This window comes from Panthera leo, chromosome B4 (genome assembly GCF_018350215.1).
Source record: "Panthera leo isolate Ple1 chromosome B4, P.leo_Ple1_pat1.1, whole genome shotgun sequence".
In the NCBI taxonomy this organism is placed as follows: domain Eukaryota; kingdom Metazoa; phylum Chordata; class Mammalia; order Carnivora; family Felidae; genus Panthera; species Panthera leo.
Genome location: NC_056685.1, coordinates 15149961 through 15176433, shown reverse-complemented (window position 1 = coordinate 15176433; position 26473 = coordinate 15149961). Strand labels below are relative to the sequence as shown.

General features: G+C 44.2%; 1 protein-coding gene across 3 annotated transcripts in view; it reads left to right on the top strand.

Moving 5' to 3' along the window:
* Positions 1–26473, top strand: part of RSU1 (Ras suppressor protein 1) — a 200902-nt gene that overhangs the window by 153464 nt on the left and 20965 nt on the right. The window contains exon 9 of one of the 3 annotated variants that reach the window (XM_042945003.1): positions 24679–25964. The exons of the other annotated variants lie outside the window; for them this stretch is intronic. Within the exon in view, the coding sequence (XP_042800937.1) occupies position 24679 (1 nt within the window). The 3' untranslated portion in view covers positions 24680–25964. Of the gene's footprint in view, positions 1–24678; positions 25965–26473 lie in introns of those variants that run through there. 3 annotated transcript variants of the gene reach the window in all.

The following is a 26473-nucleotide window of genomic DNA, read 5'->3' as shown; positions in this document are numbered from 1 at the left end:
TACGCATCAGTTATAAATATTAAAAACCCGAATGAAATATATATTATGAAAAATTCACTGCCTTCTCTTTTTTAGACAAAAACATAAAAAGTCTTTCAGGGCTTCCTTTCGTTGATTTTCAGAGTGTTAGTTTAAATTCACCTCTTGCCATCGTGTCTCTTTTCGGTACCTGTCTGTTAGAGTCTCTCCTCAAAGGATACCCTTTTCACTATGGTTATCAGTAGCAGCGAGTGTTTATGAAGCAACTACTGTGTGCCATGTTTGACAAACACCGACAGTAGGTCATTATTTCCAGTAGGAAGAAAAATGTTGCTAAACTCATGCTTCGCTGTCTATGCTACTACTTACCGTACAGTCTTTATTCAAACCTCTGTTGTATCGGGAAGGTGATAAATGGAACAGTACCAGCCTGCTTATTGTCTTCTCAACCTTGTGACGTGCCCGCAGATACAGAGGATCTTTAAAACAACCAAAACGAGCTAAGAAGATGGTCTCTGCTTTTACAGAGTGGACATGCCTTCATGTTTCATTTGTTGTTGTTTTTGTTTTTTTAAACATAATTTATTGACACAGTGGTTTCCGTACAACACCCACTGCTCATCCCAACAAGTGCCCTCCTCAATGCCCGTGTCTTTGTGCTTTAATTTAGTTTTGTATTAGCATTATTCCATTATTACAGATTGAGCCTAAGGGAAAGAAGCAAGTTAGTTATTGTCTAAAGTAATGAGATAATTGCATACGTGTAAGTTGACAAAGCATTCTACAGGTGTGTTACTTTGTGATGAGAAATGCCTGCTCCAAATTCATCCTTTGTAGGGAGTGGAGTTGGGGAAGAGCTTTCGAGAGCAGAACATGTCTTGTTTTTTAAACAGAAGTCCTGAACTAGTGTTCAGTACTATAAAAAGTTTTCGATGGTTATGAAGTTGGGAATTCATTTTATCACTGTGTGTAAATGGGTTTTTTCCCAACAAATGTCCTTAATGTCTTACCAAATTTCATTTCAATCAAGATTAAGGAGTGATTTCCAGTAACGTTGGGCCGTTCAGTCAACCACTCATGATGTGTGAAGATCCTTGTGTCTTTTTCCTGCCAAGGATTTTCATACTGAGCTCAGTGAAGAACTCAGTTGTGTTCCATCCATCCCCCTACAGAAATCACTTGCCTGTGAAGAATTTAGTGGGGAGGAGAGGAGAGGATGTTTCTACCCCTTGGTGCATTTTTCTCTATCGTGATTTGCAAGATAGTGGTAACAAAGCCTTTGATTTCCTTTTCTTTCTTTTTGTGCCTCTCCCATGTAGCAAAGTTAAAATCTTCCTCTTTGTCTTCTTTTCTTAGCTCTGTATTTAAGGACCTCTTAGGGTTTACAAAGCTCTGTCTTGGGTTCTTTCAGGTACCGTACTCCTTTTTAAATGCCGATAAGATTCTTCCCTTTGAACGCACTTGTTCTTTTTAATTTTGTTAATTGACTTGGATAAATAAGTTATCCTAGTTGTTTGGATATTGAAGGAATAAGATGCGTATCTCAGAGAGGGAGAGTAATTTAATTCTGTTTTCAAACACGCTGAGTATTGTGTCTTCGCGCTTCACAAGGACCCCTCCTAATCTACATTTTGTCAGGGTGTTTGTCTTGCTTATGAATAAATTTGAGTGAAAACGCGTTTTAAGTTAAAGCTGCATTGATGGTTCAAAAAATAAATTAAAAATAAAAATGAGATTGTTAAGGTCTTTGATGTCCAGGTTCATAAAGTTCTCGTGGTATTTTTTCAAGAAATATTTAAATGGATTTCCCTTAACTATTTAGACGTCTCAGGACAGAATCTCATTTTAGAGGACACTTAGCAGAAAGAGGAAGAGGAATATACTACCTCCTTAAAAGGAACCTAAAAGTCATCTGCCATAACTAATGCTTGTATACTTTAAGACTTGGACAAATGTAGCACTTTTTACCCCCATTGTTCCCTGTTTTTAATAGTTGGGTTAAGCAGAGCTAGTAATTAGAAAACATTATCTTGCTTTTCAACAGCAATTATGGAAACCCTTGTTGGAATCTTCTGTATAGAATCCAGGTACATTTGATTCTCTGTAAAAAAAAAAAACAACCATTGCCTTTAAGTACGAGAGTGAATCATTGAAGTTTCTATTGAATTTTGGGGAAAAAGCGAATGTTGGTTGCCTATCTCCGCCATCTGCATACCTGCCTCCCTCACCCTTGTGTCCTTCCTGGTTCCTCAAGTTACGAACCTGACTGAAAAACGTGATTCGAAGAGCATCAGTCAGACACCGTTCCAGTTCTTGCTTATGGGCCAGTCAGAGAACAGTCACGTGCTGAAAGCTCACCTGTTGTTGCTTCTTTAACGGCTTTCTTGAGATAATAATTGACAAGACCATACGACTCACCCATTGGAAGTGTACAGTTCAGTGACTTTTAGCATATTCATACAGTTTGCATCCAGACCGTTCTCCAGAGGGTGTGCGCCATTTTGCATTCACGCCAGCGATGTGTGGGGGCTCCGGTGTCTCCACATCCTGGCCCTCACGTGTTCCTTTTCGTCTTCTCTGATGATAGCCATCCTAGTGGATGTGAAATGGTACTATGGTTTTAGTTTACATTTCCATCCTGGCTGTGATGTGGAGCCTGTTTTCATGTGCTTATTCACAGGTTTTCAGGTTGGGAGAGTATCTTACAAACTGGTACTCACTACCGTGGGACCTGATGAAACTGCTAGCCACAAGTATCTGCTACCGTGTGCCATGCCTGTACCTCAGCTGAGAAGAGCTTTGGGCGCCGCCTCGGTGGCATACAGGGTAAAAGGAAGGACAGTACTTGTTAACGAATATATGAAGTAAAGTCTTTGGGGCGCGATGGTGGAAGGAAGCATGAACACCGAACAGTGGGAACATACGGGTGGAAGAGGTTACTTCTGCTGGAGAGAAGGGCTTTGATCAAGAGGGGAAAGAAAAACATGGCAGAGGCCATATTCGTTATACCGTGAACAGTTCTGTCTCAGTCATTGAACCAAGAAGGGGGGCAATCGGAATGAAAAGACACAGCTCCTGACTCTTGAGAACAACGAGTGGCCATTGTGGATCTTGATTCCTTGACTGTCAAAATCTTGTAGGCAACAGTTTTGTATAGCACTGCTGGGCTGGTGTCTTTCTCCTTTACGACAGCCTTCGTGATGGGGGAAAGTGCTTCCTCATATCTGTTAAGATGGGACAGGATCTCACTCAGCAGCTGAATAAGAGCTGTGTCCATTTGGTCCCGAAGCTGCTTGTGTTACTTGTCCTTTTTTTAACAAGGACATGTTTTAACAAGGACATGAGAATCCCTTTTAGTGCCCAACTGATATCTGACCCCCCCCAAAAAAAAAAATTCCTTTTAGAAAAATGTGTGATTTGTAGTCTGAAATTGATGAAATATGAAATGACCTCCCTGGGTCTTTTGTGTGTGTAAAACAATTTTTTTCTTTTGTAAAATTTTACTCTTCCCTGATTAAATATTTATTTTCAGGTGTTTTGTTTTCTGTTCTCTTTCTGATAGCACTTATAATGGTTTTGGAGAAAAAGATCAGCTTCTGTGGAGCTTACAGATAAAACCACCTTTGGTACTAAATCTCACCTAGTACACTTCTGCCTCTTAAAGACACTCCAAGATCATCTTGAAAAGATGTACAGGAGAAGCAACTTTCAGCATCCCCAATGAGCTCAAATCCTCATTTATGTTTACTAAATTTGCAACTCTGACATGATATTTTACAAAGCCATATAACATGCTTTTGCCAATTGGTTCTGATGTTTGATGGCTTAAGGAGAAATAGATTTGTGTGTTGAAACTTCTGGAACCTTTCCAGCATTACTTTTTCCCCCTGAAAGAGGGTGCTGAGGATTCAGAACTATTAACTATGGTCACACAATTCCCCAGATTTTATTTTCCTTTAGATAAAATTAGATCCAGAACAGGGAATTTTCTGGAATGCTTTCACGGCAAATAAGCTCTTGCAAAAATGCCATGAAATAATTGAAGCTCAGTTATTAGTACAAGTGTTTTCTTAAATATAATTAAATATACATCATATTACATATTTTAGCGTAAGATCGCTGTTAATAGCGATGAGAAAACTCTCTTTCCTAGTGCTTTGTGCTTGTGAACATTACCCTCCAGTTCACCATAAATAATTCCTTTCCCTTCCCTTCCCTTCCCTTCTTTCTGCAGACCCATTCAGTACGCACACATCGGAACTCTGCACTCTGTGTGGCAGTTAGTTCCAAGGCCTTGGAGACCCACAGAGTCTGGTTCCGATTCAGCATTGCTGTGTGACCTTGAGCAAGTCCTTTAACCTCACCTACATGTCGATATCCTCTTTTGTAACACATAAAATCAGAAATACTGCCTACTTCCTAGGACTGCCGCGAGGAATAACTGAGATCGCGCACGGCAAGCCCAGGGCAGGGCACCTGGCAGGTGGGCCAGCCCACTTCCGTACCCTGTCCTTGTCACTGTGGTCCCGCTGTACTTAGTGGGAAAGGCCAGTATTTAAATTCAAATCTGTTAGACTGTCCGGAAACGTTACTGTTGTGGTGATAACTCACTTTGGAAACATGAATCCCCTGTGTCATCTGTAGGTCGTCTTCATCCGGGTGTGTTGTGGGCACGTTGTCGATCGTTGACACGGCTTCTCTTTATTGAGGGCTGGGCTGTGCAAGGCACAGCTCAGGGGCTGGAGGTGGGAGGTGATGGACTTGTATTTTCTAATTCAGCCGAACCACAACCCTGTCAGGATTATGTAGATTTGGAAATCGAAGCAAAGAGAAGTTAGGTGATTTTCCCGAGGTTACATGGTCAACACAGGTGGTACCAGGATCTGTAACGAAGTGGATCATTTGACGTATTATCACTTTTATATGTTACTTGGGTGGGAGTGAATTATGACACAAGTTGTCATTTTAATTCTTGGAAGGAGGTGGAGTAAGGTGCAACAAGAGTTTATACCATTTTTCACATAGCAAAAACCATTTTTACATCTTCAAGGGTCCACAATAAACCCACTCTGAGGTAAAGGGTAACCCTCTTCTCGGTAACATCACATCCCTTACCCTTCTCCACACATGATCACTGTGTGTTTGATGCTGTCCAGACAAATCTATATGATTCACATGGCAGGATGTTATTGTGTTTGCTTCTCATAAAAATCTCATTCTGATTTTTAAATAAAGGAGCTCTGTACAAATCCTTAACAATCCTTCATAGTAGTATCTCTGAATAGCCATCCTCTTTTATACATCCCTTCATTATGAAAATATTGTTCAGAGTTTCTTTTTTGTTTGTTGGTTGGTTGGTTGGTTTTGTCTCCTGTGTACATTAAGCAATAAACACATGTGTTGACCAGAAAGAACTATTTACCTTTTAGAATTAACATTTTAATTTTAACACACTGATAAATTTCTCTTTTGGCTTATTACTTAAAGATTAAGCGTGAGATTTTTCTGTGCTGCATATATTATATACCAGAAACCTGGTGTATATATATAACTTTTAAAAAGTAAAGAAAAGCATAAATATTTGAAATCTCGAGGCTAGCAAAGAATCGTATATAAATTTCAAATGGAGCATTCACAAGGATGTTGTTCAATGAGGTGGTTAGTCTTTTGGAAATAGGCTTAAGGTTGGTGCTTTTACCTAATCAATTGTTCTTCAGCATCCTTGAAGAAACTGTCTATCTTTATGAATGGGAAAGAATGTTACAGAATGGGTTTTATGAATAATGTAATTTTACATAACACCGATATCCCTCCAAATCCAGGCACGATATTTCTTTGTTTACCTACTGTATGGCAACATGCCATCCTGGATATAATTAATGGCCAGAAAATTTAAGACAAAAGAAAGTGGATCTTCCTCAGCCTACAGCACGCAGTGTGTGAAAAAAAATGCCGATGAAAAAAATTAGAGATCCAGATGCCGTAGCTGGTGGGAGATTTCTGTTGCCAACCAGAGTTCAAAGTCAGAAGCTGGTACTGGTACAGTTTCTACCTTTTCCACCGGTTTCTGTCCAGATCTCCGGGTCTCCACAGAGCAGCGCCTGGTTGGTCTGCGGTTCTCAGCCGATCGTTCACTGCTTTCCCAAACCGTCTCTTCCCATGTCGTTTGCTTCTTTCCCTCCTCCCCTACCTGCCTTTGCACACCCATCTGCTTTTTTGCAACTTTAATAACGTCAGTGTGCTTTTCTGTCACCAGGTAATGTGTGAGATGATGGAGGAAGTAAAAATCAGACTAAAATCAAACTGATTTCCATGAGCACCTCCACACAGACCAAGCCCTTCTCTATGACTGTCTCAATAAAGATGTGTCCACAACAGCCCATACCAATATAGGAGTGTGTGTGTGTGTGTGTGTGTGTGTGTGTGTGTGTGAGAGGGTGGGGGGAGAGAGAGAGAGAGAGAGAGAGAGAGTGAGAGAGAGAGAGAGAGAGAGTGAGAGAGAGAGAGAGAGTGTGTGTGTGTGTGTAAATAGCCTTGTTTAATTCTTCCCTCCACTTTGAGGCAAAAAAAAACCCTTGATAACCTAAACGGTTTGCTGGTGACAGGCCATCCCGTCAGGTGATTGCCTGTGTGGCTCTGCAGAGTCCTAGTTTCAATGGTGGTGGTGGTGGGAAGGCTAGTAGGCTTCCTGCCTAATATTGAGAGGAGGGGACCCATTGTTCGGCTCCCTGCTTCAGTTGCATTGATTGAGCGCCTGTTCTGCATTCAAGACAGGGACTCATGTGAAGCTAGATTTGTCCCCTGCCCATGTGAACGGTACAGTGCAATAGGGAAGTCAGTCTCTACGCAGTCTCAAATATAGATACGTATCAGAAACTCGTTAAGTATGGAAAAGGAGAAGTCCACTGTGCTGTGAGATCTTGCAGCAGGGGACCTGAGAGCCTAGAAAGCTGTGAGAAGTGGCAGGAGCTAACAAGTGAAGGAATGACAAGGGTAAGGGGAGTCCAGCAGCAAGTGTGGAAGGGCATTCCTGGCGGGGAAAGCTGCACACGCCAAGGCCTTGTGGCAGCAGAGGGCAAGGCTCATGTGAGGAGCTGACTCTGCCTGTAGCAAAGAGACTGGTCCCAGCTGAGGTCAGTGCTGGGCGTGAACCACCTGGTGCTAGCCGGTAACCCATCTGAGGATTTTTATCCCGGAGTGAAGGGAAAATGGCCAGTGCGGCAGGGCAGGAGTGTGAGCGGGTTCGCTTTTGGAAAGGTCGCTCTCGACTCCGCGCACCGAACAGAGTGAGGGGGCTGGCGGAGGTAGAGAGACCACTTGCTGGGCCCCAGCAGGGGCCCAGATATGAGGCAGTGTAGCTTGGACCAGGGGATGATGAAGAGGTTGAGAAAGTTATTGAGGGGAAAAAGTTGGAAGTATGTATGTGATGATTGGATAGGAGGAAGGGTGAAGCGTCCAGGGCTGTTTTGAGGGGTTGTGTTCTCACTTTAGACAAAATAAATTCAGGGTCTAAAATTAAAAGTACCCTTCAAAATAACTGGAATCCAACAAGCCATGTATTATGTTCTTCCCCCTTCTCTTTCGCCCTCCTTCACTTCCTCCCTCCCTCCCTCCCTCCCTCCCTCCCTCTCCCTCTTTCTTAATTATTTAACTTTCTGGTACAACTCAAGCAAAAAGATTAGCTGCTTGCAGAGGAACTTTGGTCTCTAACTTTGCAAGTGCCCCATGCCAGATCCGTTCCTATTAATATGAATTGGAGGCTTGATATGAATTTTTCCCAAAATATATTGTCTCATTTATGTTAAAAACATATAACTTCGGAGCACTTACTTTAAACTCTCTGGGAGATAAAACATGAGCTGGCTAGGTTGTTTCTCGGTGCTAAAACCAAACGTCTGCATGAATTGCAATGTTGCTGTAAATATTTCCAGGCACAGACAGGTAGATACAATAGGAAAAGCCCGAACAAATTCTTAGGATGCCAATATTGTCACAAAGTCTCCATGCAGAATGAAGTTGTTTGACAAAGTGTTTCCCTGGTGATTTGGCTGCAGATGAAAATGTCTTCGGCAATAAAATTCCGTGCTGGAGCCTCAGCTCTGTGCACGCATCAGTCAGCAAATGACATATCAAGGATCTTTTTTTGCTGTATTAGTTAATATGTTGGCAGAAATATGTGAAACATTGTTATTCCCCTCAATTTCTGTGCCTGGATATTTTTCCCCCTACCTTTAAACACGCATTCATTTTACCAAAATATTTTCCAGCCGTAAATCTACGACTAATCAATAGGATTGCATTAGAACAGAGATAAAAAGTTTTTTATTACAAGTGTTTTCTTAGTTACCAATGCCAGAAGACGTATAATAGCAAGAGCTGCTGTTTTGCCATCATTTGTGAATAGTTTCGGGGAAATTTAAGGGTTGGTAAGGCAATTAGTGATGAAGCATATTTTAATTATAGGAACTGGATAAGCTGCATACAGCTTTATGAATTAATACATTATTGTTTAATAGGTCACAGTCACGTGTGACTTTAATCACACTTCTTGTAGCCACGGTTTTATTAGCAGTCGTGTTTTATAACTTAACAATTTATGCATAATGAATTCAGAAGTTCCATTTGCGTGATATCAGGGAAATAATTTACCCCATACGTTAGCACTCATAAACAGCAGCAGAGTCCTGCAGGATCACAACCAAATAATTGTCCAAGATCATTTTACATTCAAAGGTACTTTTAATAATGAGATCATTCTGTACGGCCTTCTGTTATTTCTGTGGACACCAAGTCTGGCTTTCACGAAGTGATTTGAGAAACAGGAGTGAAGATGTATCACAATCATTTCACGTGTATTTAATAAGCATGATTACCCGGTGAGGTCCACATCCATCCTTGCAGTTGGGAAAACTGTAAGGGATTGAATTTATGCTGCATTGTAGAATTTTCTTGTCTAACACTCTTCCTCCAGCCCAGCATCTCCAGGCTTCAGTGCATGTCAGAAGCTATCAGATGGACTAGATTGTGCTCTGTGTATCTTAATGGCACGTGTGGCATACTTTAGCTCAGGCTTTTCAGAGCCTCCTTGCGTGCTGGCCTCTGGGTAGCCACTGTCATCTCAGGGAAAGCACAGTCTCATCCCATCCCAAGCTGCTTCTCAACAAGCCCCTGAGAGAACACCTCCAGCCCCTGTCCTTACACCGAAGCAAAGAAACTCACACTCGGTGATTGACTACTGTAACAGCAGGCACCCGGCTAGTTGATGCTTGTCATTTTCATCAAGATTTTATTTTAAATCACAAACCCACTGGGGCCTCAGTTCTGGAAAGTCTTTTGAGGCCACCCAGCGATATTGGAGACTCTTGAGGCTAGGGTGATCTGTGTATGTTGCGAGGATATTAATAGGCCCGTTAAAGGGCGTTCTGTTCAAAGAAGCTTGGAAAACTTTGGGGAAAACTGTTTGCTGATAGGTGAGTGTTCATCTTTGGTGTCTAGGTAGGGTATGCAGGGTGCAGCATTTCCCAAACTTTATTGACCCTAGAGCGTTGTTGTTTGTTTTTGTTTTTGTTTTTGGAAGTGTCCTACCCTCACTTTCTTTCTCTATGAAATATACAAATCAAAATATATAAAACATGTAAAAAGCATATGGAGTTCAACAAAGTTCAATCAGGTAAATCTGAAGATGTAATTGGCTTTATTAAGCCATTTGTGGTTTAATAATCAATTAATAAAATTATTAAATCATTGTTAAATTAATAATTAATAAAATAATTAATAATGTGGTTTAATAAGTAAACCATTTGTGGATCAGACAGCATCCCATCCAGCAAGTAGAGGGGAGTTTCGCGGAGCCCAACAAACGGAAGGCTTTTATAGGTATTTTTAAAATCATTTTTAATGTTTATTTTTTAAATAGAGAGTCAGAGCGCAAGCAGGGGAAGGCAGAGAGAGAGAGGTGGGGGGAGACGCAGAATCCGAAGCAGGCTCCAGGCTCCAAGCTGTCCACACAGAGCCCGACGTGGGGCTCGAACTCACCAACTGTGAGATCCTGACCTGAGCTGAAGTCAGAGGCTCAACTGACTGAGCCACCCACAAAAGAAAGGCTTTAAAAGGCAGAGAAAAAAATTTTTTTTAAAAAGAAGAAAGGGATGTATTAGCAAGAAATGCATTGTTGAGGCAAAGTTGCCCTCCTACGCGGAGCCGAAGGGGTCTAATCAGTAAAATTTCCTAGTACTAAGCATGTTAACTCATTGAAGGCTACATATCTAGAAGGTTGAATCTGCAGTTAGGTTAGGTGGGAAGTCTTGATTTACTGCCATGGGGCCTTAACCTAAGTGATGCCATTTTGGGTCTGTGGTTTTTATTTGTTTATTTGTTGTTGTTGCTTTAAACATTAGTTACACTGTGCTGTCCACAGCACAAATTTTGTCAGAGTAGAAGATATAATGATGATTGTTCATGTGATTTTCAAGGCTGTGAAGTACCATAAAAAATATAACCAATTACGGTTTTCTGCTTTGATCTTTTTGGAAATAGAGTGTCAGAGAAACCGTGTGCCAGATTCTTTAATTGTTTAGATTCTAGTGGTCTGGACACCGTTCTCTGTGTCTTTTATTCTTCCCGCCCAACTCTTTTGTATGCTGGGAAGATCTCTTCTTTAAGGGTCCACATTACTAACTGCAAAAAATGATCTTTATAGCATGTGGTTGATCTGAGCGTTAGTTTTAAGTGGTTTTACTAGTTGTGTTTATAGTGTCTTCTAACTGCTCGCTGTCAGTTATTAATATTGCCTAATCAGTTTTGTCTTTATATTAACACAACCCTATAATTAGCTGTCTGTTTCCCACAGTCAGCTTTTCCAGATTGGCTTAAACTCTAAATAAAGGGTGAGGGGGGCAAAGGGAGTGAAAGTCACGGCAAATCCCTTGGATATGTAGACAGCCTGCACTACAAGAAACCTCCTTCTGGCTCCAACCGCCTCATTTTTTTCTCTTCAGCTAGTTTCTGCTCACAGTTGCCTGTTCGGAAATGTTTATCAAATTAATAAGTAACTTTGCATACCATAAATGCTGTTTTGATTTCATGTGGAGGCAAGATTGAATTTCTTCGTGGTTTGATTCGCTGCTATTGATTCTCTCATGGCGATTTGGAGAACAGAGCTCGGATGGTCTCAGCGAGCTAATTTGTTGCTAATGTAATTTATTTATAATGCTTTGGTTGCAGGAAGTAGAAGGAGCGTGTTCCACTCAATACAAAGCGTAGTATTCTTTTGTTATTCGTTTACTCCACCAAGATTTACAGTGCCTATTACTGGCCCTGGGTCCAACAGGGAATAAAATACAATACCTGTCCTGGGGAAGTTTGCATTCTAGTGGAGAGAGACAGTCAGTGAACAAATGTTAGATGGCAAGAGAGCAAGAGGGTGGGAGGTGTCAAGAAAGGCCTCAGGGACCTGAAGGACGTGCAGAAATTGAGGCGAGGAGTGGTCCACACAGGTACACCCACACGGGAAGAAAGAGTGAAGCCACTGTGAGCTCAGAGAGATGATGGTGACAAAAGTTGGCTTTGCTCTCCGTGAGACAGGACCCCATGGGTGTGTTTTGAGCAGAAGAGCGACAAGATCTGGTTAATCATTTAGAAGGATCACTGGTCCTGGGGGGTGAAAGGGGGAGCAGAGGAGACAACTCGAAAGCCATTGCAGTAACCCGAGCAGGAGGGTGGTGGTGGGGTGGCTGAGATGGAATGGATTAGAAGCAGCACAAGGGGAGAGGCTGACAGAGTTTGCTGGTGAGTTGGACGTGGGATGGAAAGCCAGAAGTTGGCATTGCCTGAATGGAATCCTGGGATTGGAGTGGATTTGAGAGAGTGGGGGAGCTTGGATGTGCTGAAGGGGCTGGTTGGCAGGTGGCTGTCATATTCTGGAGGCAGGACAAGGACCTGGCTGGAGATCCAAGCGTGAGCGTCCAGGGTGGGTAGCATGACTGAAAGTCATGAGTCTGAAGACCATCATCTAGGGAGTACAAAGAGAAGAGGTCCAGAGACCAGGCCCCAGGCTCCCCAGTGTTTGAGAGGCAGCAGGAGGGGAAAAAACAGTACAGGGAACTGAGAGCGAGCCCTCAATCATAAAGCAAGCCAAGAAAGCGTAATGTTCCAGAAAGCATATAAATGAGTGGTGTCAGAGAGGTGGAAATTTATCAGTTTTTCCAGCTGCCGTGGAAAACTGGGGTAAGATAAGACTTGAGATTGCCCTTTGGAGTTAACAATGCTGAGGTCTCATCAAAACTGGGAGCTTGTTTTGTTAACAAAGAGGTTGGAATAGGAAGATTAGCTTGGAATGTGTTAAACACAGATATGTCTTTGGAGAGTTGGCTCCGAGGGAAGGCAGGGATGGGCGATAGCTGGAGGAGGATGTTGGGTCCAGACAGGCAAGAATAAAGTGTGTTTTGTGTTAATGTGAACGGTTAACGTGTTGGGGGAAGGATCGATGCTGGAGAGGGGACAGTTGCTAGAGCAATGTCATCGTGAAGGTAGAAGGGCTGGGGGTCCGGAAAGCAAGCAGAGGGGTTGGCCTGGCTAGGGATCCAGGCACTTCATGCAGGGTAACGAGAGGAGGCAGGATGGATGAGGAAGTTGTAAAGTATTTGAGGTTTGGGAGAAGAAGGTATAAAATCGGCTAGCAGTGGGAGAAGGGATGTACCAAAGAAATGAGTGAAGATGGCCAGGACTACAAAGGACCCTGGTGATAATCCACGCGAATTGAACTTGCCTCTTTGTGCTCACTGCATCAGGAGAGCTTGCCCAGAATACCTGCGAAAATAACTAATGTTCCAGTTTATATATACACCACAATTTGTTTATCCATTGGCCTATTATTGTACATTAATATTGTTTCCAGTTGGGGGTTATTATGAATACAGCTGCTATGAGCATTTTTGTACAAGTCTTTATATGGACATATGTTTTCATTTCCCCTGGGTAGGTTCCTAGAAACAGAATCACTGGGTCGTAGAATAGACATATATTTAACTTGGAAAGAAACTGCCAGTTTTCTGAAGTGGCTGTTCTGCAAAAGTAACCAGGCGAATGCTTCACCCTGTTGGGTAGAAAATAAATGTATAGTAAATGGGAAATGCAAGATAGCAGAAATTCATGGTCTCGGCTTAGTCATTACCGAGTCTTAGCAAAGTCACCGAACTATTACAGACTCAATTTCCCCAGAAGCTACACGGAAGATATAAACGAGGTCATCTGCAAGTTCCCTTTTGAGATCCCACATTCTGTGAGTTTTGCTGAAATTCAACCACATGGTCATAAACAGACAGAAAGCCTGATACCTGTGCACATTTTTATTCTGCGGGAGTTGAGTTGTGTTTAATGTGCAGGACACAGGAAGAAAATCTAGAACGTAAGGTGCAGAGGCAAACGGATTAGGCTTATATGAAGCACACAGTTGCATGTGGAAATGATGTAGTCTTTAGAAGAAAACGTTGTAAGGTGACAGAGAATTCAACTCAGAATTTTATATTAAAAAGTTGTGTGCTTGTGAATAGCTCCCATTTTGCTTTTGTTAGGACGTACATACTGGGAGACACAGTTGGGTGATTTAAGAACAAACTCCCTACACGTGCACTGTTAAGATTGCTGTGGCTTGCTTGGAAATGAGAGGAATGCAACATTGGCCTCTGTTACTATTGCAGAACCGCTGGACAAGTGTCCTGCTCATCTGGGCGCTCTCCGGCCGAGAGCAGAGAACATTTCTGTTTCCTTCCAGCGATGGGAGAGAGCACCCCATTGCCGTCTTTCTGTACGTCTTGTCCATACATGGACTTCCGTGTACATGGCTGCATGTCTCCGAGACATCTCAGCTGTCTGTTCCCAAACTTCAGCACTGCACAGTGAAGGATGTGCTTCAGCAAAGACTGGGGTGCCATGTTCCCGTGGTTGAAGCCATCTGATAAATAGAGGATGCTAGAAAAGACAGGTTGAACATCAGTGTGAGATCACATTCTCCTGTATAGTTTGCCTTTCAGGGTAATGAGAATTAGGGGAGGGGAGGGGACAAGCCACTGGGAGACCGCTCCAAGCCAGTGGGAAGTCTTGACTAAGCTGTGACTGGCGGTGGAGGCAAATGGCCAGTTGGTGCCCGTCACCCCTCGGGGTCCTGCGGTTGTGAGGTCCTCATCCACTCAGGGACAGATGAATGCCCTCTGCTTTCTCAGAAGGGACTCTGAAAGACCTGGGTTTTGAAAGGCATTCATAGGGGATCTTGGATTTGAACTTTAGAGGTCAGGCCGAACTCTTTGCAACGTGCGAAGTGCCTTCCACAGCATCCCTGGCCTGATTGTCAGCCAGCATCTGCTTGAGAACCTAGAGTGACCTGGAACTCACTACCTCAGCACATTCACTGTAGGACCCACGTACTTCTCAGGACATGCCCACAGGGTACAACCTTACCGAGCCCGTGCCGTGGGACCTTTCTTCTGTGACATGGGGAAAGAATCTAAAGCCAAAAGCATCTGCACCACTAGCATGGAGTGGCAGCTGTGTCTGGTTTTGTTTCTCTCCCTAGGGGGGACTAGATCATGGGCATTTTATTTTTGTTCTTTCTCAGTGGGGTGAAGAACCACACAAGTAAGCGTTCTTTTCCCCAGTCAGGGACCGTCATCTCTTAAGTGGCTCTGATTTATCTTTACTTTGATCTCTAAAGATGACTCCTTTCTTCCATTGGGCTTCCATTCTTCATAGCTGTTCAAAAGTCCACGTATTTATAATGCAAAAGCAGTGATTTTCAACCAGGGCAGTTTGGTTCCCAAGGGACATTTGACAGTTACTGGAGACCCCATCGTTGCCATATCTGATGTGGGGATGCTACGCGCAGCTAATGAGTAGAGGCCAGGGATGCTCCTGAACAGCCTGCAGTGCACCGGGGGGCCCTGCGCAACAAAGAACTACCTGGTCCAAAAGGTCTTTGCGGTGGGAGTGGGAAACTCTGGACTAAAGGAGCCAGTGGTTGCAAGCCCACCGGTAGCCCCTTCCGTTGGTGGCCAGCACAGTTCACGGGGTTGTGCTGTGGCACTCAGCTTTGTTGGTATCTAGGGAGATGCAAGAGTCTTAATTTCATGAGCAGCAGAGGTTCTGCAGTTATTTATATTCTCCGTGGCTCTTACAGAAGAGTTAGAGTGGAGCCAAGTAGTTCACCATAGAAAGAATTCATTGAGAATCAGTTGTGGGGTGTGTGGTTAGAATACGATGTTGGCGGCTTTGCTCTTCGCTCGCTTTCATCCGTAACTTAACTCAGAGCGGCAGACACCTTTGAATCCTAAACAGGGACTTATTTTTACAGCCCTCTTGGGTTTTTTTTTTTAAGATACATCCAACTTCTCGCTAATAAACCAATGAGGTCTAGGTTACCTCTAATTAAGAGAAGAGTGAGCAGTCAAGATCAAAGAGATTTAAAAGGCCTTGTGTTTTCACTCCTTTATTCATACATTCCAGAAAGCAGTTTGTTTTCCATAGTTGACGTAGTTTGCTAAATCTGGTGCATTGTTGGTTATTTGGTGGAGGGCTTGTTTTGTGGATTTTGTTTTGTAGTAGGGGAGACAAAAGGGGGAAAAAATCACATGAATGTGTTTTTCACGTTGTCAGAAGAAGGCAAACTCGACCTCAGTGCAGGTTTTGATGTGTAATAGTAGGAGAACAGAACAGACGCTGAATAATTTCCCACCCACCCTTTTTAGGGGTAGAACCCATGCTGAGAGAGGACGCAGAAGAGCTTGTCAGTCAAGGCAGAAGCTAATTAGATTAGCTCCAGTGCCTCTCTGGACGGCTTCCAGAAGCACACACCCTGTCACATTTGCTCTGAGTGTCAGTGAAGGCTCCCTCTTCCCCCATTTCTTTGACTCCGTCCAAAACCAAACTTGAAAATGGTGGGAGTGAGCACTGCTGGGGTCCCCCCTGTGTGCGGGATGGAAACAGGAAACACACACTCTTTAGGGGTGTAAAAGGAGGGTTCGGGGGTTCCCCGGGCCCACAGTGAATGTAACTCAGGGAGACAACACCGTGGTAGGAGTATACTGGCAGCAGAGGCCGACTGGAGGATTCTGAATTGCCCCACCCGCCGAAGTTCCCTTTCTCTTTCCTGGCTGGTTAGCATGAGCATCGAATGACTGTTGTCACCTTTAAATGAAAACTAAGATTAGTGAGCTGTTGTTGAAGGAGTGGGGACCATTTGGGATTTCAAGGTGTTCTAGAAATCCTCCTTTGGTGGTACTAGTTATTCATGGTAAAACACACACACACACATATATATATATATTTATTTGTATATATAAAATTTATATTTTATATAATATATTAAATATATAATATATAGTATATATTTAATATATAATAAAAATAAATATATTTATATATAAATGTTATATATAAATATGTATATATAAATGTTTATATATATATATATTTATAATATAACATTTATATATATTTATATATATATATAAAATCACCCTTCTCTGTTTCCTTTTGTGAGACTCATGGCAACACAGGGTCAGCTGAGGTCCTGATAGTGCACAGCACTGGGCAAGTGCTCTCTCCGAAGAGTGAGTGCTCCCCACTGTGAAGGCAGGACCCAGCACCGATGTGCCCTGAGCTTGTTTGCGGCTTCAGTCATCTTAGTGCTGGAAATTGTTCCCTCTGGAGACGTGGTCTGAACCGTCCCTTGCCGATGACGGCAGTGCAGCTCTCAGGCAAAAGCTTGTCTTCCGATCCTCTCCCATGGCACATGACAGTTTTGTCTGTGACGGCCGGATTAATTATCACAAGTGGTTTGCTGGCAGACAGTTGGATGCTAATTATGATTGGGACCCCTGGGCCCTTGCACCCAAATCTGTTGATGTTTGTTGGTGGCGGTGAAAAGGAAACACCATAAAATATGAAAGGATTTCTTTTTTGTGGGTTGGGTCCTGGGGAACAACTCAGAGCGAGGCAGATCAAGCCAGGCAGCTTTGGTTAACCGTGACCTGAGCCAACAGCTTCTCCCTCTGTGTTCACGGGGAAAGGACTGAACAAGTGGTTAATTAATTGTTACTTCCCGGTGAAGAGGGGTTTGAGTTTGGATATTTCAATGCAAAGGCAAAAATAGGCATTGATTAAATTTGAGGTGACATTTGGGAAGGTGTTCTCATAATGTCTGAGTTTGATTATCCAATCTGACTTCATGCTGTGTCCTGGGTTTGTGTAAAATTTCTAGCAGGTTCTACCTGGGAAGAATTATTTTCAATTAAATGGATCATGAGCACTGGAGAAAGAATCATGAAACGCACCTGTAGCGTGGAATCATGTAGTGAACAAAGCTGCCCAGCTCACAAAGGGATGTTTTGGGAGTTGGCCTGCGCTAATACGGGCTTTGGGTACCATGTCATTCTTTCTCATCATCGGTTACGTTAATGAGGTATAGACATGAAGGCAGGTGCGTACTTCACGGGGCCGTGTGACGCATGGCGGATGCTGTCGCCGGCTCTGGTTGGGGACAAGCAAGGAGGAGGCCAGCAGATCCTTGATCGCTGGAAAGGATGATAACCTGTTGGGAGATTGCAGAAAGGCAATCCAGCATTAGTGGGGAAAGTAGAGAAAAGAACAGGAAATGTCTTAATTATTTCAAGTAGGTATGTGAATGGGCTGGCTTTCTTTAGTAAGGCTTTTTGATAGGCTACAGGCAACGTTCCAGCATATGTGCTTGAATCATCTTTAATGACTAAGTAAATAAAGGACACCCCTACGTACTTTTTTTGGGATTCCATGGATTTTTAAATAGTGTTTTTTCCTCAAGGAAAGTGAAGTGACTCATAATTCCTATTAAATTCGGTGGCTGATATATAGTCACAATATACAAAATAAATTTTGTCTAATGTTGCATTTCCATAATCGTCAGATAAGATTGTCTGGCAGAAACAAACTTGCCTTTAGGCCTTACCTGGGGAAGTCAGAGTACAGCGAGTGCCCCCACTCCTGCACCACTCTTAGCCCAAAAAACGTAGACAGAGGCAAAGACAGGTCCACAAAGATCCACTGCTTTGTTCCCTGGCACAGTTGAGGATACAGTTGTGTCAGAAGGAGCTATTTGAAAGGCTTTGAAATTTTTCTGCAGTTACCCTTTTGGTTGAATCTCCTGAAAGTTTTTCCTGCTTCCAGGGTATAAGTGCAAGGTATGATGAACAGGAAGTTTAAGGGAATGACACTCATTAAATCTCATTTCTCTGTGCCTCTTTCAGCCTTTTCTTGATGATTTTAATTCTTACCGGGCAGCAACTCAGTGACCTTACTTCTCCCTCTTATGAGCCAGGGAGGAAAACCCTCTGTGTTTAAAGAGACTCCAAGCCTCCCATGCATCCCAGTTCTGCTCTAGGGAAACCTGGGCGGTGGCAGAGTACCCCTGCACAGGTAGAGATGGGCATTTTCGTTCTGGTGAAGGGGTGACGAGGCCAGGGGCCAAGCCAACAGCATGAACACTGGCTTTGCTCGGGAGTGTCTTCGTTTATTCTCACACTCGTTCGTGCACTCACTCGTTCACAGAGACTTGCTGAGCATTACTTCAAGTAGGTATGTGAATGGGAGCCCTGCCCATCCTGGTAAAGAGAGCATGGGCCCCACCCTCGGGGTCCGTTCTCAGCTGTGCATTGCAGCAGCCCTGTGTCCTTACAGAGCCCGCGGACGCCAAGTTAATACAGCCCAAGAGCTGTATCACCAACCGGGCGTGTTCCTTTCTTAAATGGACACAAGACTTACCATTTTGCACTCCTTAGTTTTTGAATCTTCGATAATCACACACTGACAGCGGTTTCATCAGGTGGCTATCTCTGGATCCTGTCAACTCGCTTGAGACCTTTTGGGTGACTTCGGGTAGGGCCAGGCAGTCAGACTGACAAGAGCCCGGCCTGGGGTTTCCGGGAGTTTCTGAGCACATTTCTGCCATCGACCACCTGTCACTTTGGTCGACTCATTTGGCCCAACCACACCCCAATTTCTCATCTGCGGAACAACACATTTAACCAAAGTGAATTTAGGTCACCCTCATTTTTTAAAATCTATACTTTTTTTTTTTTAATTTTAGTGGGTAAAAAAGGTGATTTTCAAGTTTAACGGGTCTAATAGTTGTGCTACCAAAATGGAAAAGAAAACCAAACAAAATTACTTTTTTTCCATTTGGGACAAGTTGAATTTCAAAAATAGCATCCTCTGTGCTGCCTGAGGTTAGAGTCACTATTTCTAAGAACATCTGCCATTTCATGAGTAATTAGATGCGTCCAGACTGACAGAGACGTGATCTCATTCATTCTTCACAACCTTAAGAGGGAGGTTCTGTTAGTGTCCTTGTACCCGTAGGGTGTATGTAGGTACTGTCCCTGTTTGCAGATGAGGAGATAGAGACCCAGAGAGACTAGGGGACTTCTCTGGGTTTACACATCAGGGAATGTTAAGATGGGCTTGGAATCCGGAGCTTCTTTATGACTCACAGAACCATCACATAATGTTCCGATCAGCTTGCTAGTGACCCCACCTGTCACGAAGGCGGGGCTCAGTGATTGGTGGGTGCATGGCGGGTGGAATGAGATGGAAACTTGTAACGTGATCACTTGGAAGACGTGTACTCAGGTAGCCCTCTGTTTTTCCTGTTACTGCACGTTCTGTGTCACCGTGCACTGAGGCCACACTGTTCCTAGATCATCTTGTTGCCAATGGGTCTTCTTTTAAACCTTCGCTAATTAATACAAGGACCCGATCTCAGGTCCCCTGATACTCAGTGGAGTGCCCTGACCGGCAGCTTGGGCGTCACCTGGTAATGGGGTCAGAAATGGAAGATCTCGGGCCCCTCGACCCGCTGACTCAGAATCGGCACGTGCCCAGATGCCCCAGGTAATTCCCGTGCACACAGAAGTTTGGGAGCTTTGTACGTCTGGCAGGACTGCACGTGAACCCTGTGCTACTTGGCAGAAGAGCACAGTTGAGTGTCACGCCACGATAACCACATTAATAGTGTTGTGGCCAGGAGTGAAGAATTTGAGGAATACGATTCTCAAATCGCGACAGAAGACCGCGACACTCAGGAGGAAGGCATAGGACCTGAACGCAGGAGAAGCTGGAAAAAGAGAAATCTTTTTCCGTGGACCTTGCTTTTTATGGAGTTGAAGAACACAGGGTTTTTTTCGGGTTTGTTTTTACTTTGGAAAAAAAACCATCCCGGGTTGCTTGGGAGTTCAAACAGTAAAGTCCAACTAGTAAAAAGTAAGAATTAATAAAAAGAGAGAAGGCTAAAACTTAGTGATAAGCCATACTTCTCAGGGTTATTATTTTGAGCTAATTGCAGGACTCCCCGGCCCTCTGTTTTTCCCCTCAAAGTTCGTATTTCTTATAAAACAGCTCCAAAGTGAAAAATCCTATGTCGTGTAAAATAATTACTCATATTTATCGTTAAGAGCGAATACGCAGCATGCAGCAACGAATGTTTTTCCTTCCTGTCTCACGTGGCTGTTTCTTAAATGCACAACGTTTTATAGAACATACAGGAAAAATGTACCATTTCTTGCAGTCACTGGATTCTACCTAACAAGCGAAAATTGAAACTTAGCTCATGTAGAGGCAGTTATATTACATGTTCAATGAGGGTTTTAAGATATATATTGAAAAAAAATTAAGTATTACGTGCAAAAACATAAACAGAGGACACTATAAATCGAGCCCCCTGTGAAACGTATGTAAATGTGTTAATACGTGTGTGTACATAATGTGATATGGAGGAAGATTATTACCAGCTCCTTGTTTTTATAGTGTGTTGTTGATATTTTACAGAAAGGTTAAAGCAAATGAAGTGTTGCCAGGATCTCCAAAACTATCCATCCTAACTTCTAGGATCATGTTCTCCAAACTGCTAATTAATGTAAAGTCAGTTTCATATATTGAGATGTTTAATCAATTGGCAGATTGCTGTCAATAAATATGTGTCTGAAGTGGTTTGTAATAGACAGGCTAATGAAGTACCCTCTGTGAGTGTCAGAGCTATTGGGAAAAGTCTCTCTCCCTTCTGGGCGTCTTGCCATATGTTATTAGTCTCCCTCTGATGCAGGAAAGAATGCCCTTCACCATTGCCGGTCTCACCTCTGGATGGAATTAGCCAGAGAACCAGAAGGTGAGTTTCATTTTATACTAGTGGTTAATCAAGCAGCGTTAGGTGAAAGGGGTGGTTACTGGTAACGTTACCGATACGAAAAGTCACTAACGTTTCCTGAGCAGTTACTACACACGAGGCTCTCTGTGCAGTGCTCTGATTTCATTTACCACATTTATATTCCCGGCAGCCCTAAGAGAAAGTGCAGTGTTTCCCAAACCTCTCACATCATTTATGTGACCATTGTTTGGGTCATGCCACTGCGGTCCTGAAACAGATTTGTAGCTACCGTAACCAACACACGTAGTTTTTTCAAAGTCATTGTAATTTTCCAACTGTAACATAGTGGAGAAATGAAAAGAGTGTGGCTTATTACTGAATTCATTGAATATATGAAAGCCTGCTCCTGGCTACCCTGGGGGATGGGTCATAGTGGTCAGATGTTTGCAGCTGTGCATAGAAATCCTATCTGGATATCTGGCAGCTCTAAACAGGCAGAAAGAGATAGGACAGATGGGCTACCCAGATACTATAAGATGTCTCGGTGTCAGTGATGTGATTTTCCAAGATGGCGAACGAATCTTAGCAAAGCTCCAAAAACATAGCAAAATATGGCCTCATCTCGATTTGCACAAAAGCTGCATGGCTGGAATATCCAGTCTACATCGATGCTGGACAGAAAATACTTTGTGTTCCTCCATAAAACAAATTGAGGTTCTAGGATTTCCATCTACACGAATGTCCCACGGACGTTGAGGACTCTTGGGGCCCGGGAGACCGCTCTCAACATACCAGGTCTGGCTTTATCAGAAGACATCATCTCCCCAGCCTTCATCCAGTAAATGCCACTATAGCTTTCCAGGCATGAGGACAACCACAAACGCCCCCACCAATTTCTAGAAAAGGTCTTCAGGGGGTTATGGTCACCCCATGAGGCAAGGATACCCTGGTTTCATCTCTGTCTTTCACGAGTAGCAACTGAAGCCTCTGTCATTTTCCCAAAGGCACATAGGCAGGAAATAATGAAGTTGGGTTCCAGACTGTCCTTGACGCTAGAATCCCTGCTTTTAACCTGCGTTAAAACACATGTAGGCTTTGCGGGTCATTTCTCAGAATTGTGATGTGAGATTCATTGAGCCCCCCCCCCCCCCCCCCACACACACCCACCCTCACCCCTGGCTGTGGCTATCTCCTCTGGCCAGGTGCTTTGCATGCATGACCTAATGTTCACGACAAACCTGCAATGCCATTGTGTTGATTGCCTTTAAACAAATTGGGACACTTGAGTTTGAGCCTCTTCCCCAAGGTCACTCAGCCGGTGAGAAACAGAACTGGGCTTCGAGTTCATTTTAACTGCCGAGAGCAGCTCCCACACCTCGTTAGAGCTGGGCCGTTAGAAGGAGGGAGCATGCATAACCTGTTGGTAACCACTCGCCCACCTTTTCTTGATGTCCTTTTACTTTCTCATTTCCTCCTCAGTAAGGTGCCCAAATAGTTGATTGGCCGAAGGAGGACACTTTTGAGAATGAAAGCAGGCGCTTTCTTAGCAGGACACGGATGTGGGTCACTCAGCGATGGCCAGCTTAGAGGCTTGAGGAAGGGAACACTCACCAGTTGGTGACTGACGATCACACACAGAGCTAGAAAATGCCGTGCGCTTCCTGGTCAGAACACGCTGGGGACTTGGCTCCCACAGGAACTCTGCTTTGCTACCCACAGTGACTGTGTGACCATCTTGAAAGGGATAGGACCTTTTTGTCTTTTGAGATCTTTCCCCGGTTTGCAAAGTTGACATTCCTGCTTTCCCAAGGGCAGAGGTGGTTTGGACAGGCAAGCCTTGAATCAGTGCCCCTCAGAGCATCACAAAAATAGGTGGGGGGCGGGCCTGGGGACCCCACACCAGACCCCCAGGGCACAGAAGCTCTTTGTAGGTGGTGACTGGGGCAGAGAGCTGCTTCCTGCATGACAAGAGAAGGCTTCCTTCCGCTTCCATGTAAAGCTTGTGCTGAAGGAGTGCGGTGACTAATTCTGCCTGAATTTCCCCCAAGCTTCTGCACTTGTCTTTGTTTATTATATTAATAAATACTATGCAGCTAATGTTCCCATCTGGCAGGCCAGAGAAAAGAGCATAAAAATGAAGTCGTGGTACAGCTCTTAAATACTAATGAAGGTGAGATGTACTTGGCATGGTAGGAAGGTGGGTCTTTATTTTGGAGTTCTTAATTAAGAACTGCCAAGTGACTAATATTAATTAGGAAGCCAGCTGTATCCTTCAGCTTTATGGTGTATTTCTTCTTAGGAACCTAGGAAGGGAGTGAGTCGGAGCTTCTTTTAATCCATCAGCACACGAGCAATTTTGTATTAAGTATAGTTGGTGTGTACGAGACCAGGCTGTGTGGACAGAGATTTATAGGATACTGTCTTGGCCTTCAGGGTCTCCACCGAATTGAGGAGTGCAGTATCGGGACAGGGAAGGGAAAGGCGGCAGAACAGGAGCATGGCAGTGTGGTGGGAGACAGCTTTCTCTACGCGGTGTCCTCCCTGTGCTGGGGTCCCAGTAGTGCGCCAGTATAAAGGGCTGGGAGAGCATCACGTCCCCAGTTACAGTGGCATGGACAAAAAGGTTTGAGGACCAGCTGGCAGACCACAGTTGTAGGCAGAAGGAGTTGGGATGACTACAGCTGAGCTCCGAAGAGGAGTGGGAGACTTCCAAGGGGCGAGGAGCCCTGGGCAGCCCCAGGGGAGGAAGGGAGCAGGGCCGGTTGAACCTGAAAGGGAAGTCACGGGCGGCACGCTGGCACGTTTGCTCCCGCTCCTCCGTGCCCAGTCTGTCCACCGGCTGTTTTAAGAGTGACCCTGCTGGGGTGCCTGAGTGGCGCAGTTGGTTGAGCATCCAGCTTTGGCTTAGGTCACGATCTCATGGTTGGTGGGTTCGAGCCCCATGTCAGACTGTGTGCCGACAGCTCAGAGCCTGGAGCCTGCTGCGGATTCTGTGGCTCCCTCTCTCTCTGCCCTTCCCCCGCTCACGCTCTGCGTATGTCTCTGTCTCTCAAAAATAAACAAACATGACAAAAATTAAAAAAAAAAAAGGGTGACCCTGTTGGCGCTGCTCGTACCTGCGCTTGGGCTCAGGCGTGGTCTCCTGTAGGTTCCTGGGTCCCTGAGCTGGAGGGCAGGGGTGGTGGTTGGAGCACAAACTCGGTGCGCTGTGTATTCGCGAAGGAACCACTCAGCTCCTTAATAAACTAGTGCCCAGAACAAGGGGCTTAATAGGAAGCCCTTCAGAACGTCCGTCCGTGTTGCTGTGTTCCAAGTCTCTTTTGACACTGATGTGGTAATATCCATCAAGTTCTAGTTCCTTGAATCACTAGCGATTGAAGGGTTATATGAAGATTAAGTTGTAATAGGCTTTTATTTATTTATTTATTTTTTACTTTGCCCGACAGAGTGTTAATTTTCTGCGGTAGTTTGTTTGCGTGTTTGTTCTTCAAGCTCAAATTGGCCAATTTTCAATTCTCTCTTAATTTCATCCCTAGAAACTCAGGTTGCAGCGTTGAATCTGTAAACCGACAACTCCGTGAAAGCACCCGACCCAGCGCCGTGGCGGGCGCAGCGGTCCCACAAGTCTCCACCCTGCTTCACGGACTTTCTTGGGTAGCGCTTCCCTCACACCATCCAAGGAGAGCTCTCAGTCAAGAGTCCTGAACTTTGAGCCTTAGACGTGCCCATTTTTGTCTATAGATTCAGACTCCTCTCAGGGGGCCGAGCGTGCCCCCTCTCTGTCCTCACACTGCCACAGAACTCGTACCTTGTACATCTCTTCGCATTAGTGACTTCCATCCCGGTTGTACCCGCGTGTGTGTGGGCATGAACCCTGCCCAGCCTTGCTTTATAAACGGCCTTTTCCACTAAATCCAGATATCCAGAACAGTCCTTGGCCCAACTAAGAAACTCTTGGAGCATTTTCCAGAATCCTACCCTCTGCTTTTGATACAGTCCCGAACGGTTCCTGTCTTTGGCATGCCGCCCTGATGGCCTGGTTCTGACATCTCTGAGCGTCACTAAAAGCACAGTTCCCTTCAGAGAAAAAGAAACCTTGGAAACAGTAGGGCTGTGCTGTTTCCTGCTCTTTCCATTATGTAACTTGGAGAAATTTACTAACCTCATGTCATTGTCAGCCTCGAATCTGTTAAAGAGTATCTGTACAAAAAATGTGTACAGAAACCGTGTTGTCTAAGGGAGTGACTTTCACCATAGCCGGGTAGCACCTCTGTTGTTACAGGTTTAATATTTTTCCTTAAATCCGTTCTCATTCTTAAATTTATTTTTAAATGAAACGGTTTAGCCGTACTCTAGATGATAAGTTGGCATCACTTACAATTAATAAACGTACATAGTAATTAAGGCTGGAATCTCCACACATAATCATCTCACAGAACACCCTTGGGAGACATTGCTTGGGGGGAGATGTTCCGTCCTCGGGGGCCGAGTGGGGTTCGGGAAACAGACCCACTTCTTCCGGGCTTTAATATTCAGTAAGGGCCTCTGGTTTCATTTGACTTGTAAGTTTTGTTTACACCAGGATTTTTCAACCTCAACTATTGACTTTGGGGCTGGATAATTTTTTGTTCTTGGAGACTGTTCTGTGCATTATAGGATGTTGGGCAGCATCCCTGGCCAGCCACACACACCACACCCCCACTAGATGGGAGATGCCAGCCACACACCCCCCGGGTGCAACAACCAAACATGTTTCTACACTGCCAAAAAGAGCCCTGGTGGAGGGCAAAATCGAGCCTGGTTGAGTAGCACTGTGTTATATATGAGTCATGTTGTTGTTGTCTTAAATTGTCGGTTTGCTAGGTATGTATATTTAAAATATACTGTACTTTTTTGGGGCGCCTGGGTGGCTCAGTCGGTTGAGCGTCCAACTTCAGCCCAGGTCATGATCTCACAGTTTGTGGGTTCGAGCCCCGTACCGGGCTCTGTGCTGACAGCTCAGAGCCTGGAGCCTGCTTCAGATTCTGTGTCTCCCTCTCTCTCTGCCCCTCCCTAGCTCGCTCTCGCTCTCGTGCTCTCTCTCGCTCTCTCTTGCTCTCTATATATACGTATATGTGTATATATCAAAAATAAATTTTAAAAAATAAAATATAAAATATACTGTACTTTTTGTGACCACATTTTAGTTTTTTTGTGACTGTGCCCATAATTTCCCTACCCCCAAAATGGAAGTGGCCCTGGCCTCTCCTGATACCTGCTCAGGAAGCACCTGGTCCCTTCCCTGTAAGAGCAGGTTGGATCTCCCTGACCCCCCTCGTGTGTTTCTGACCT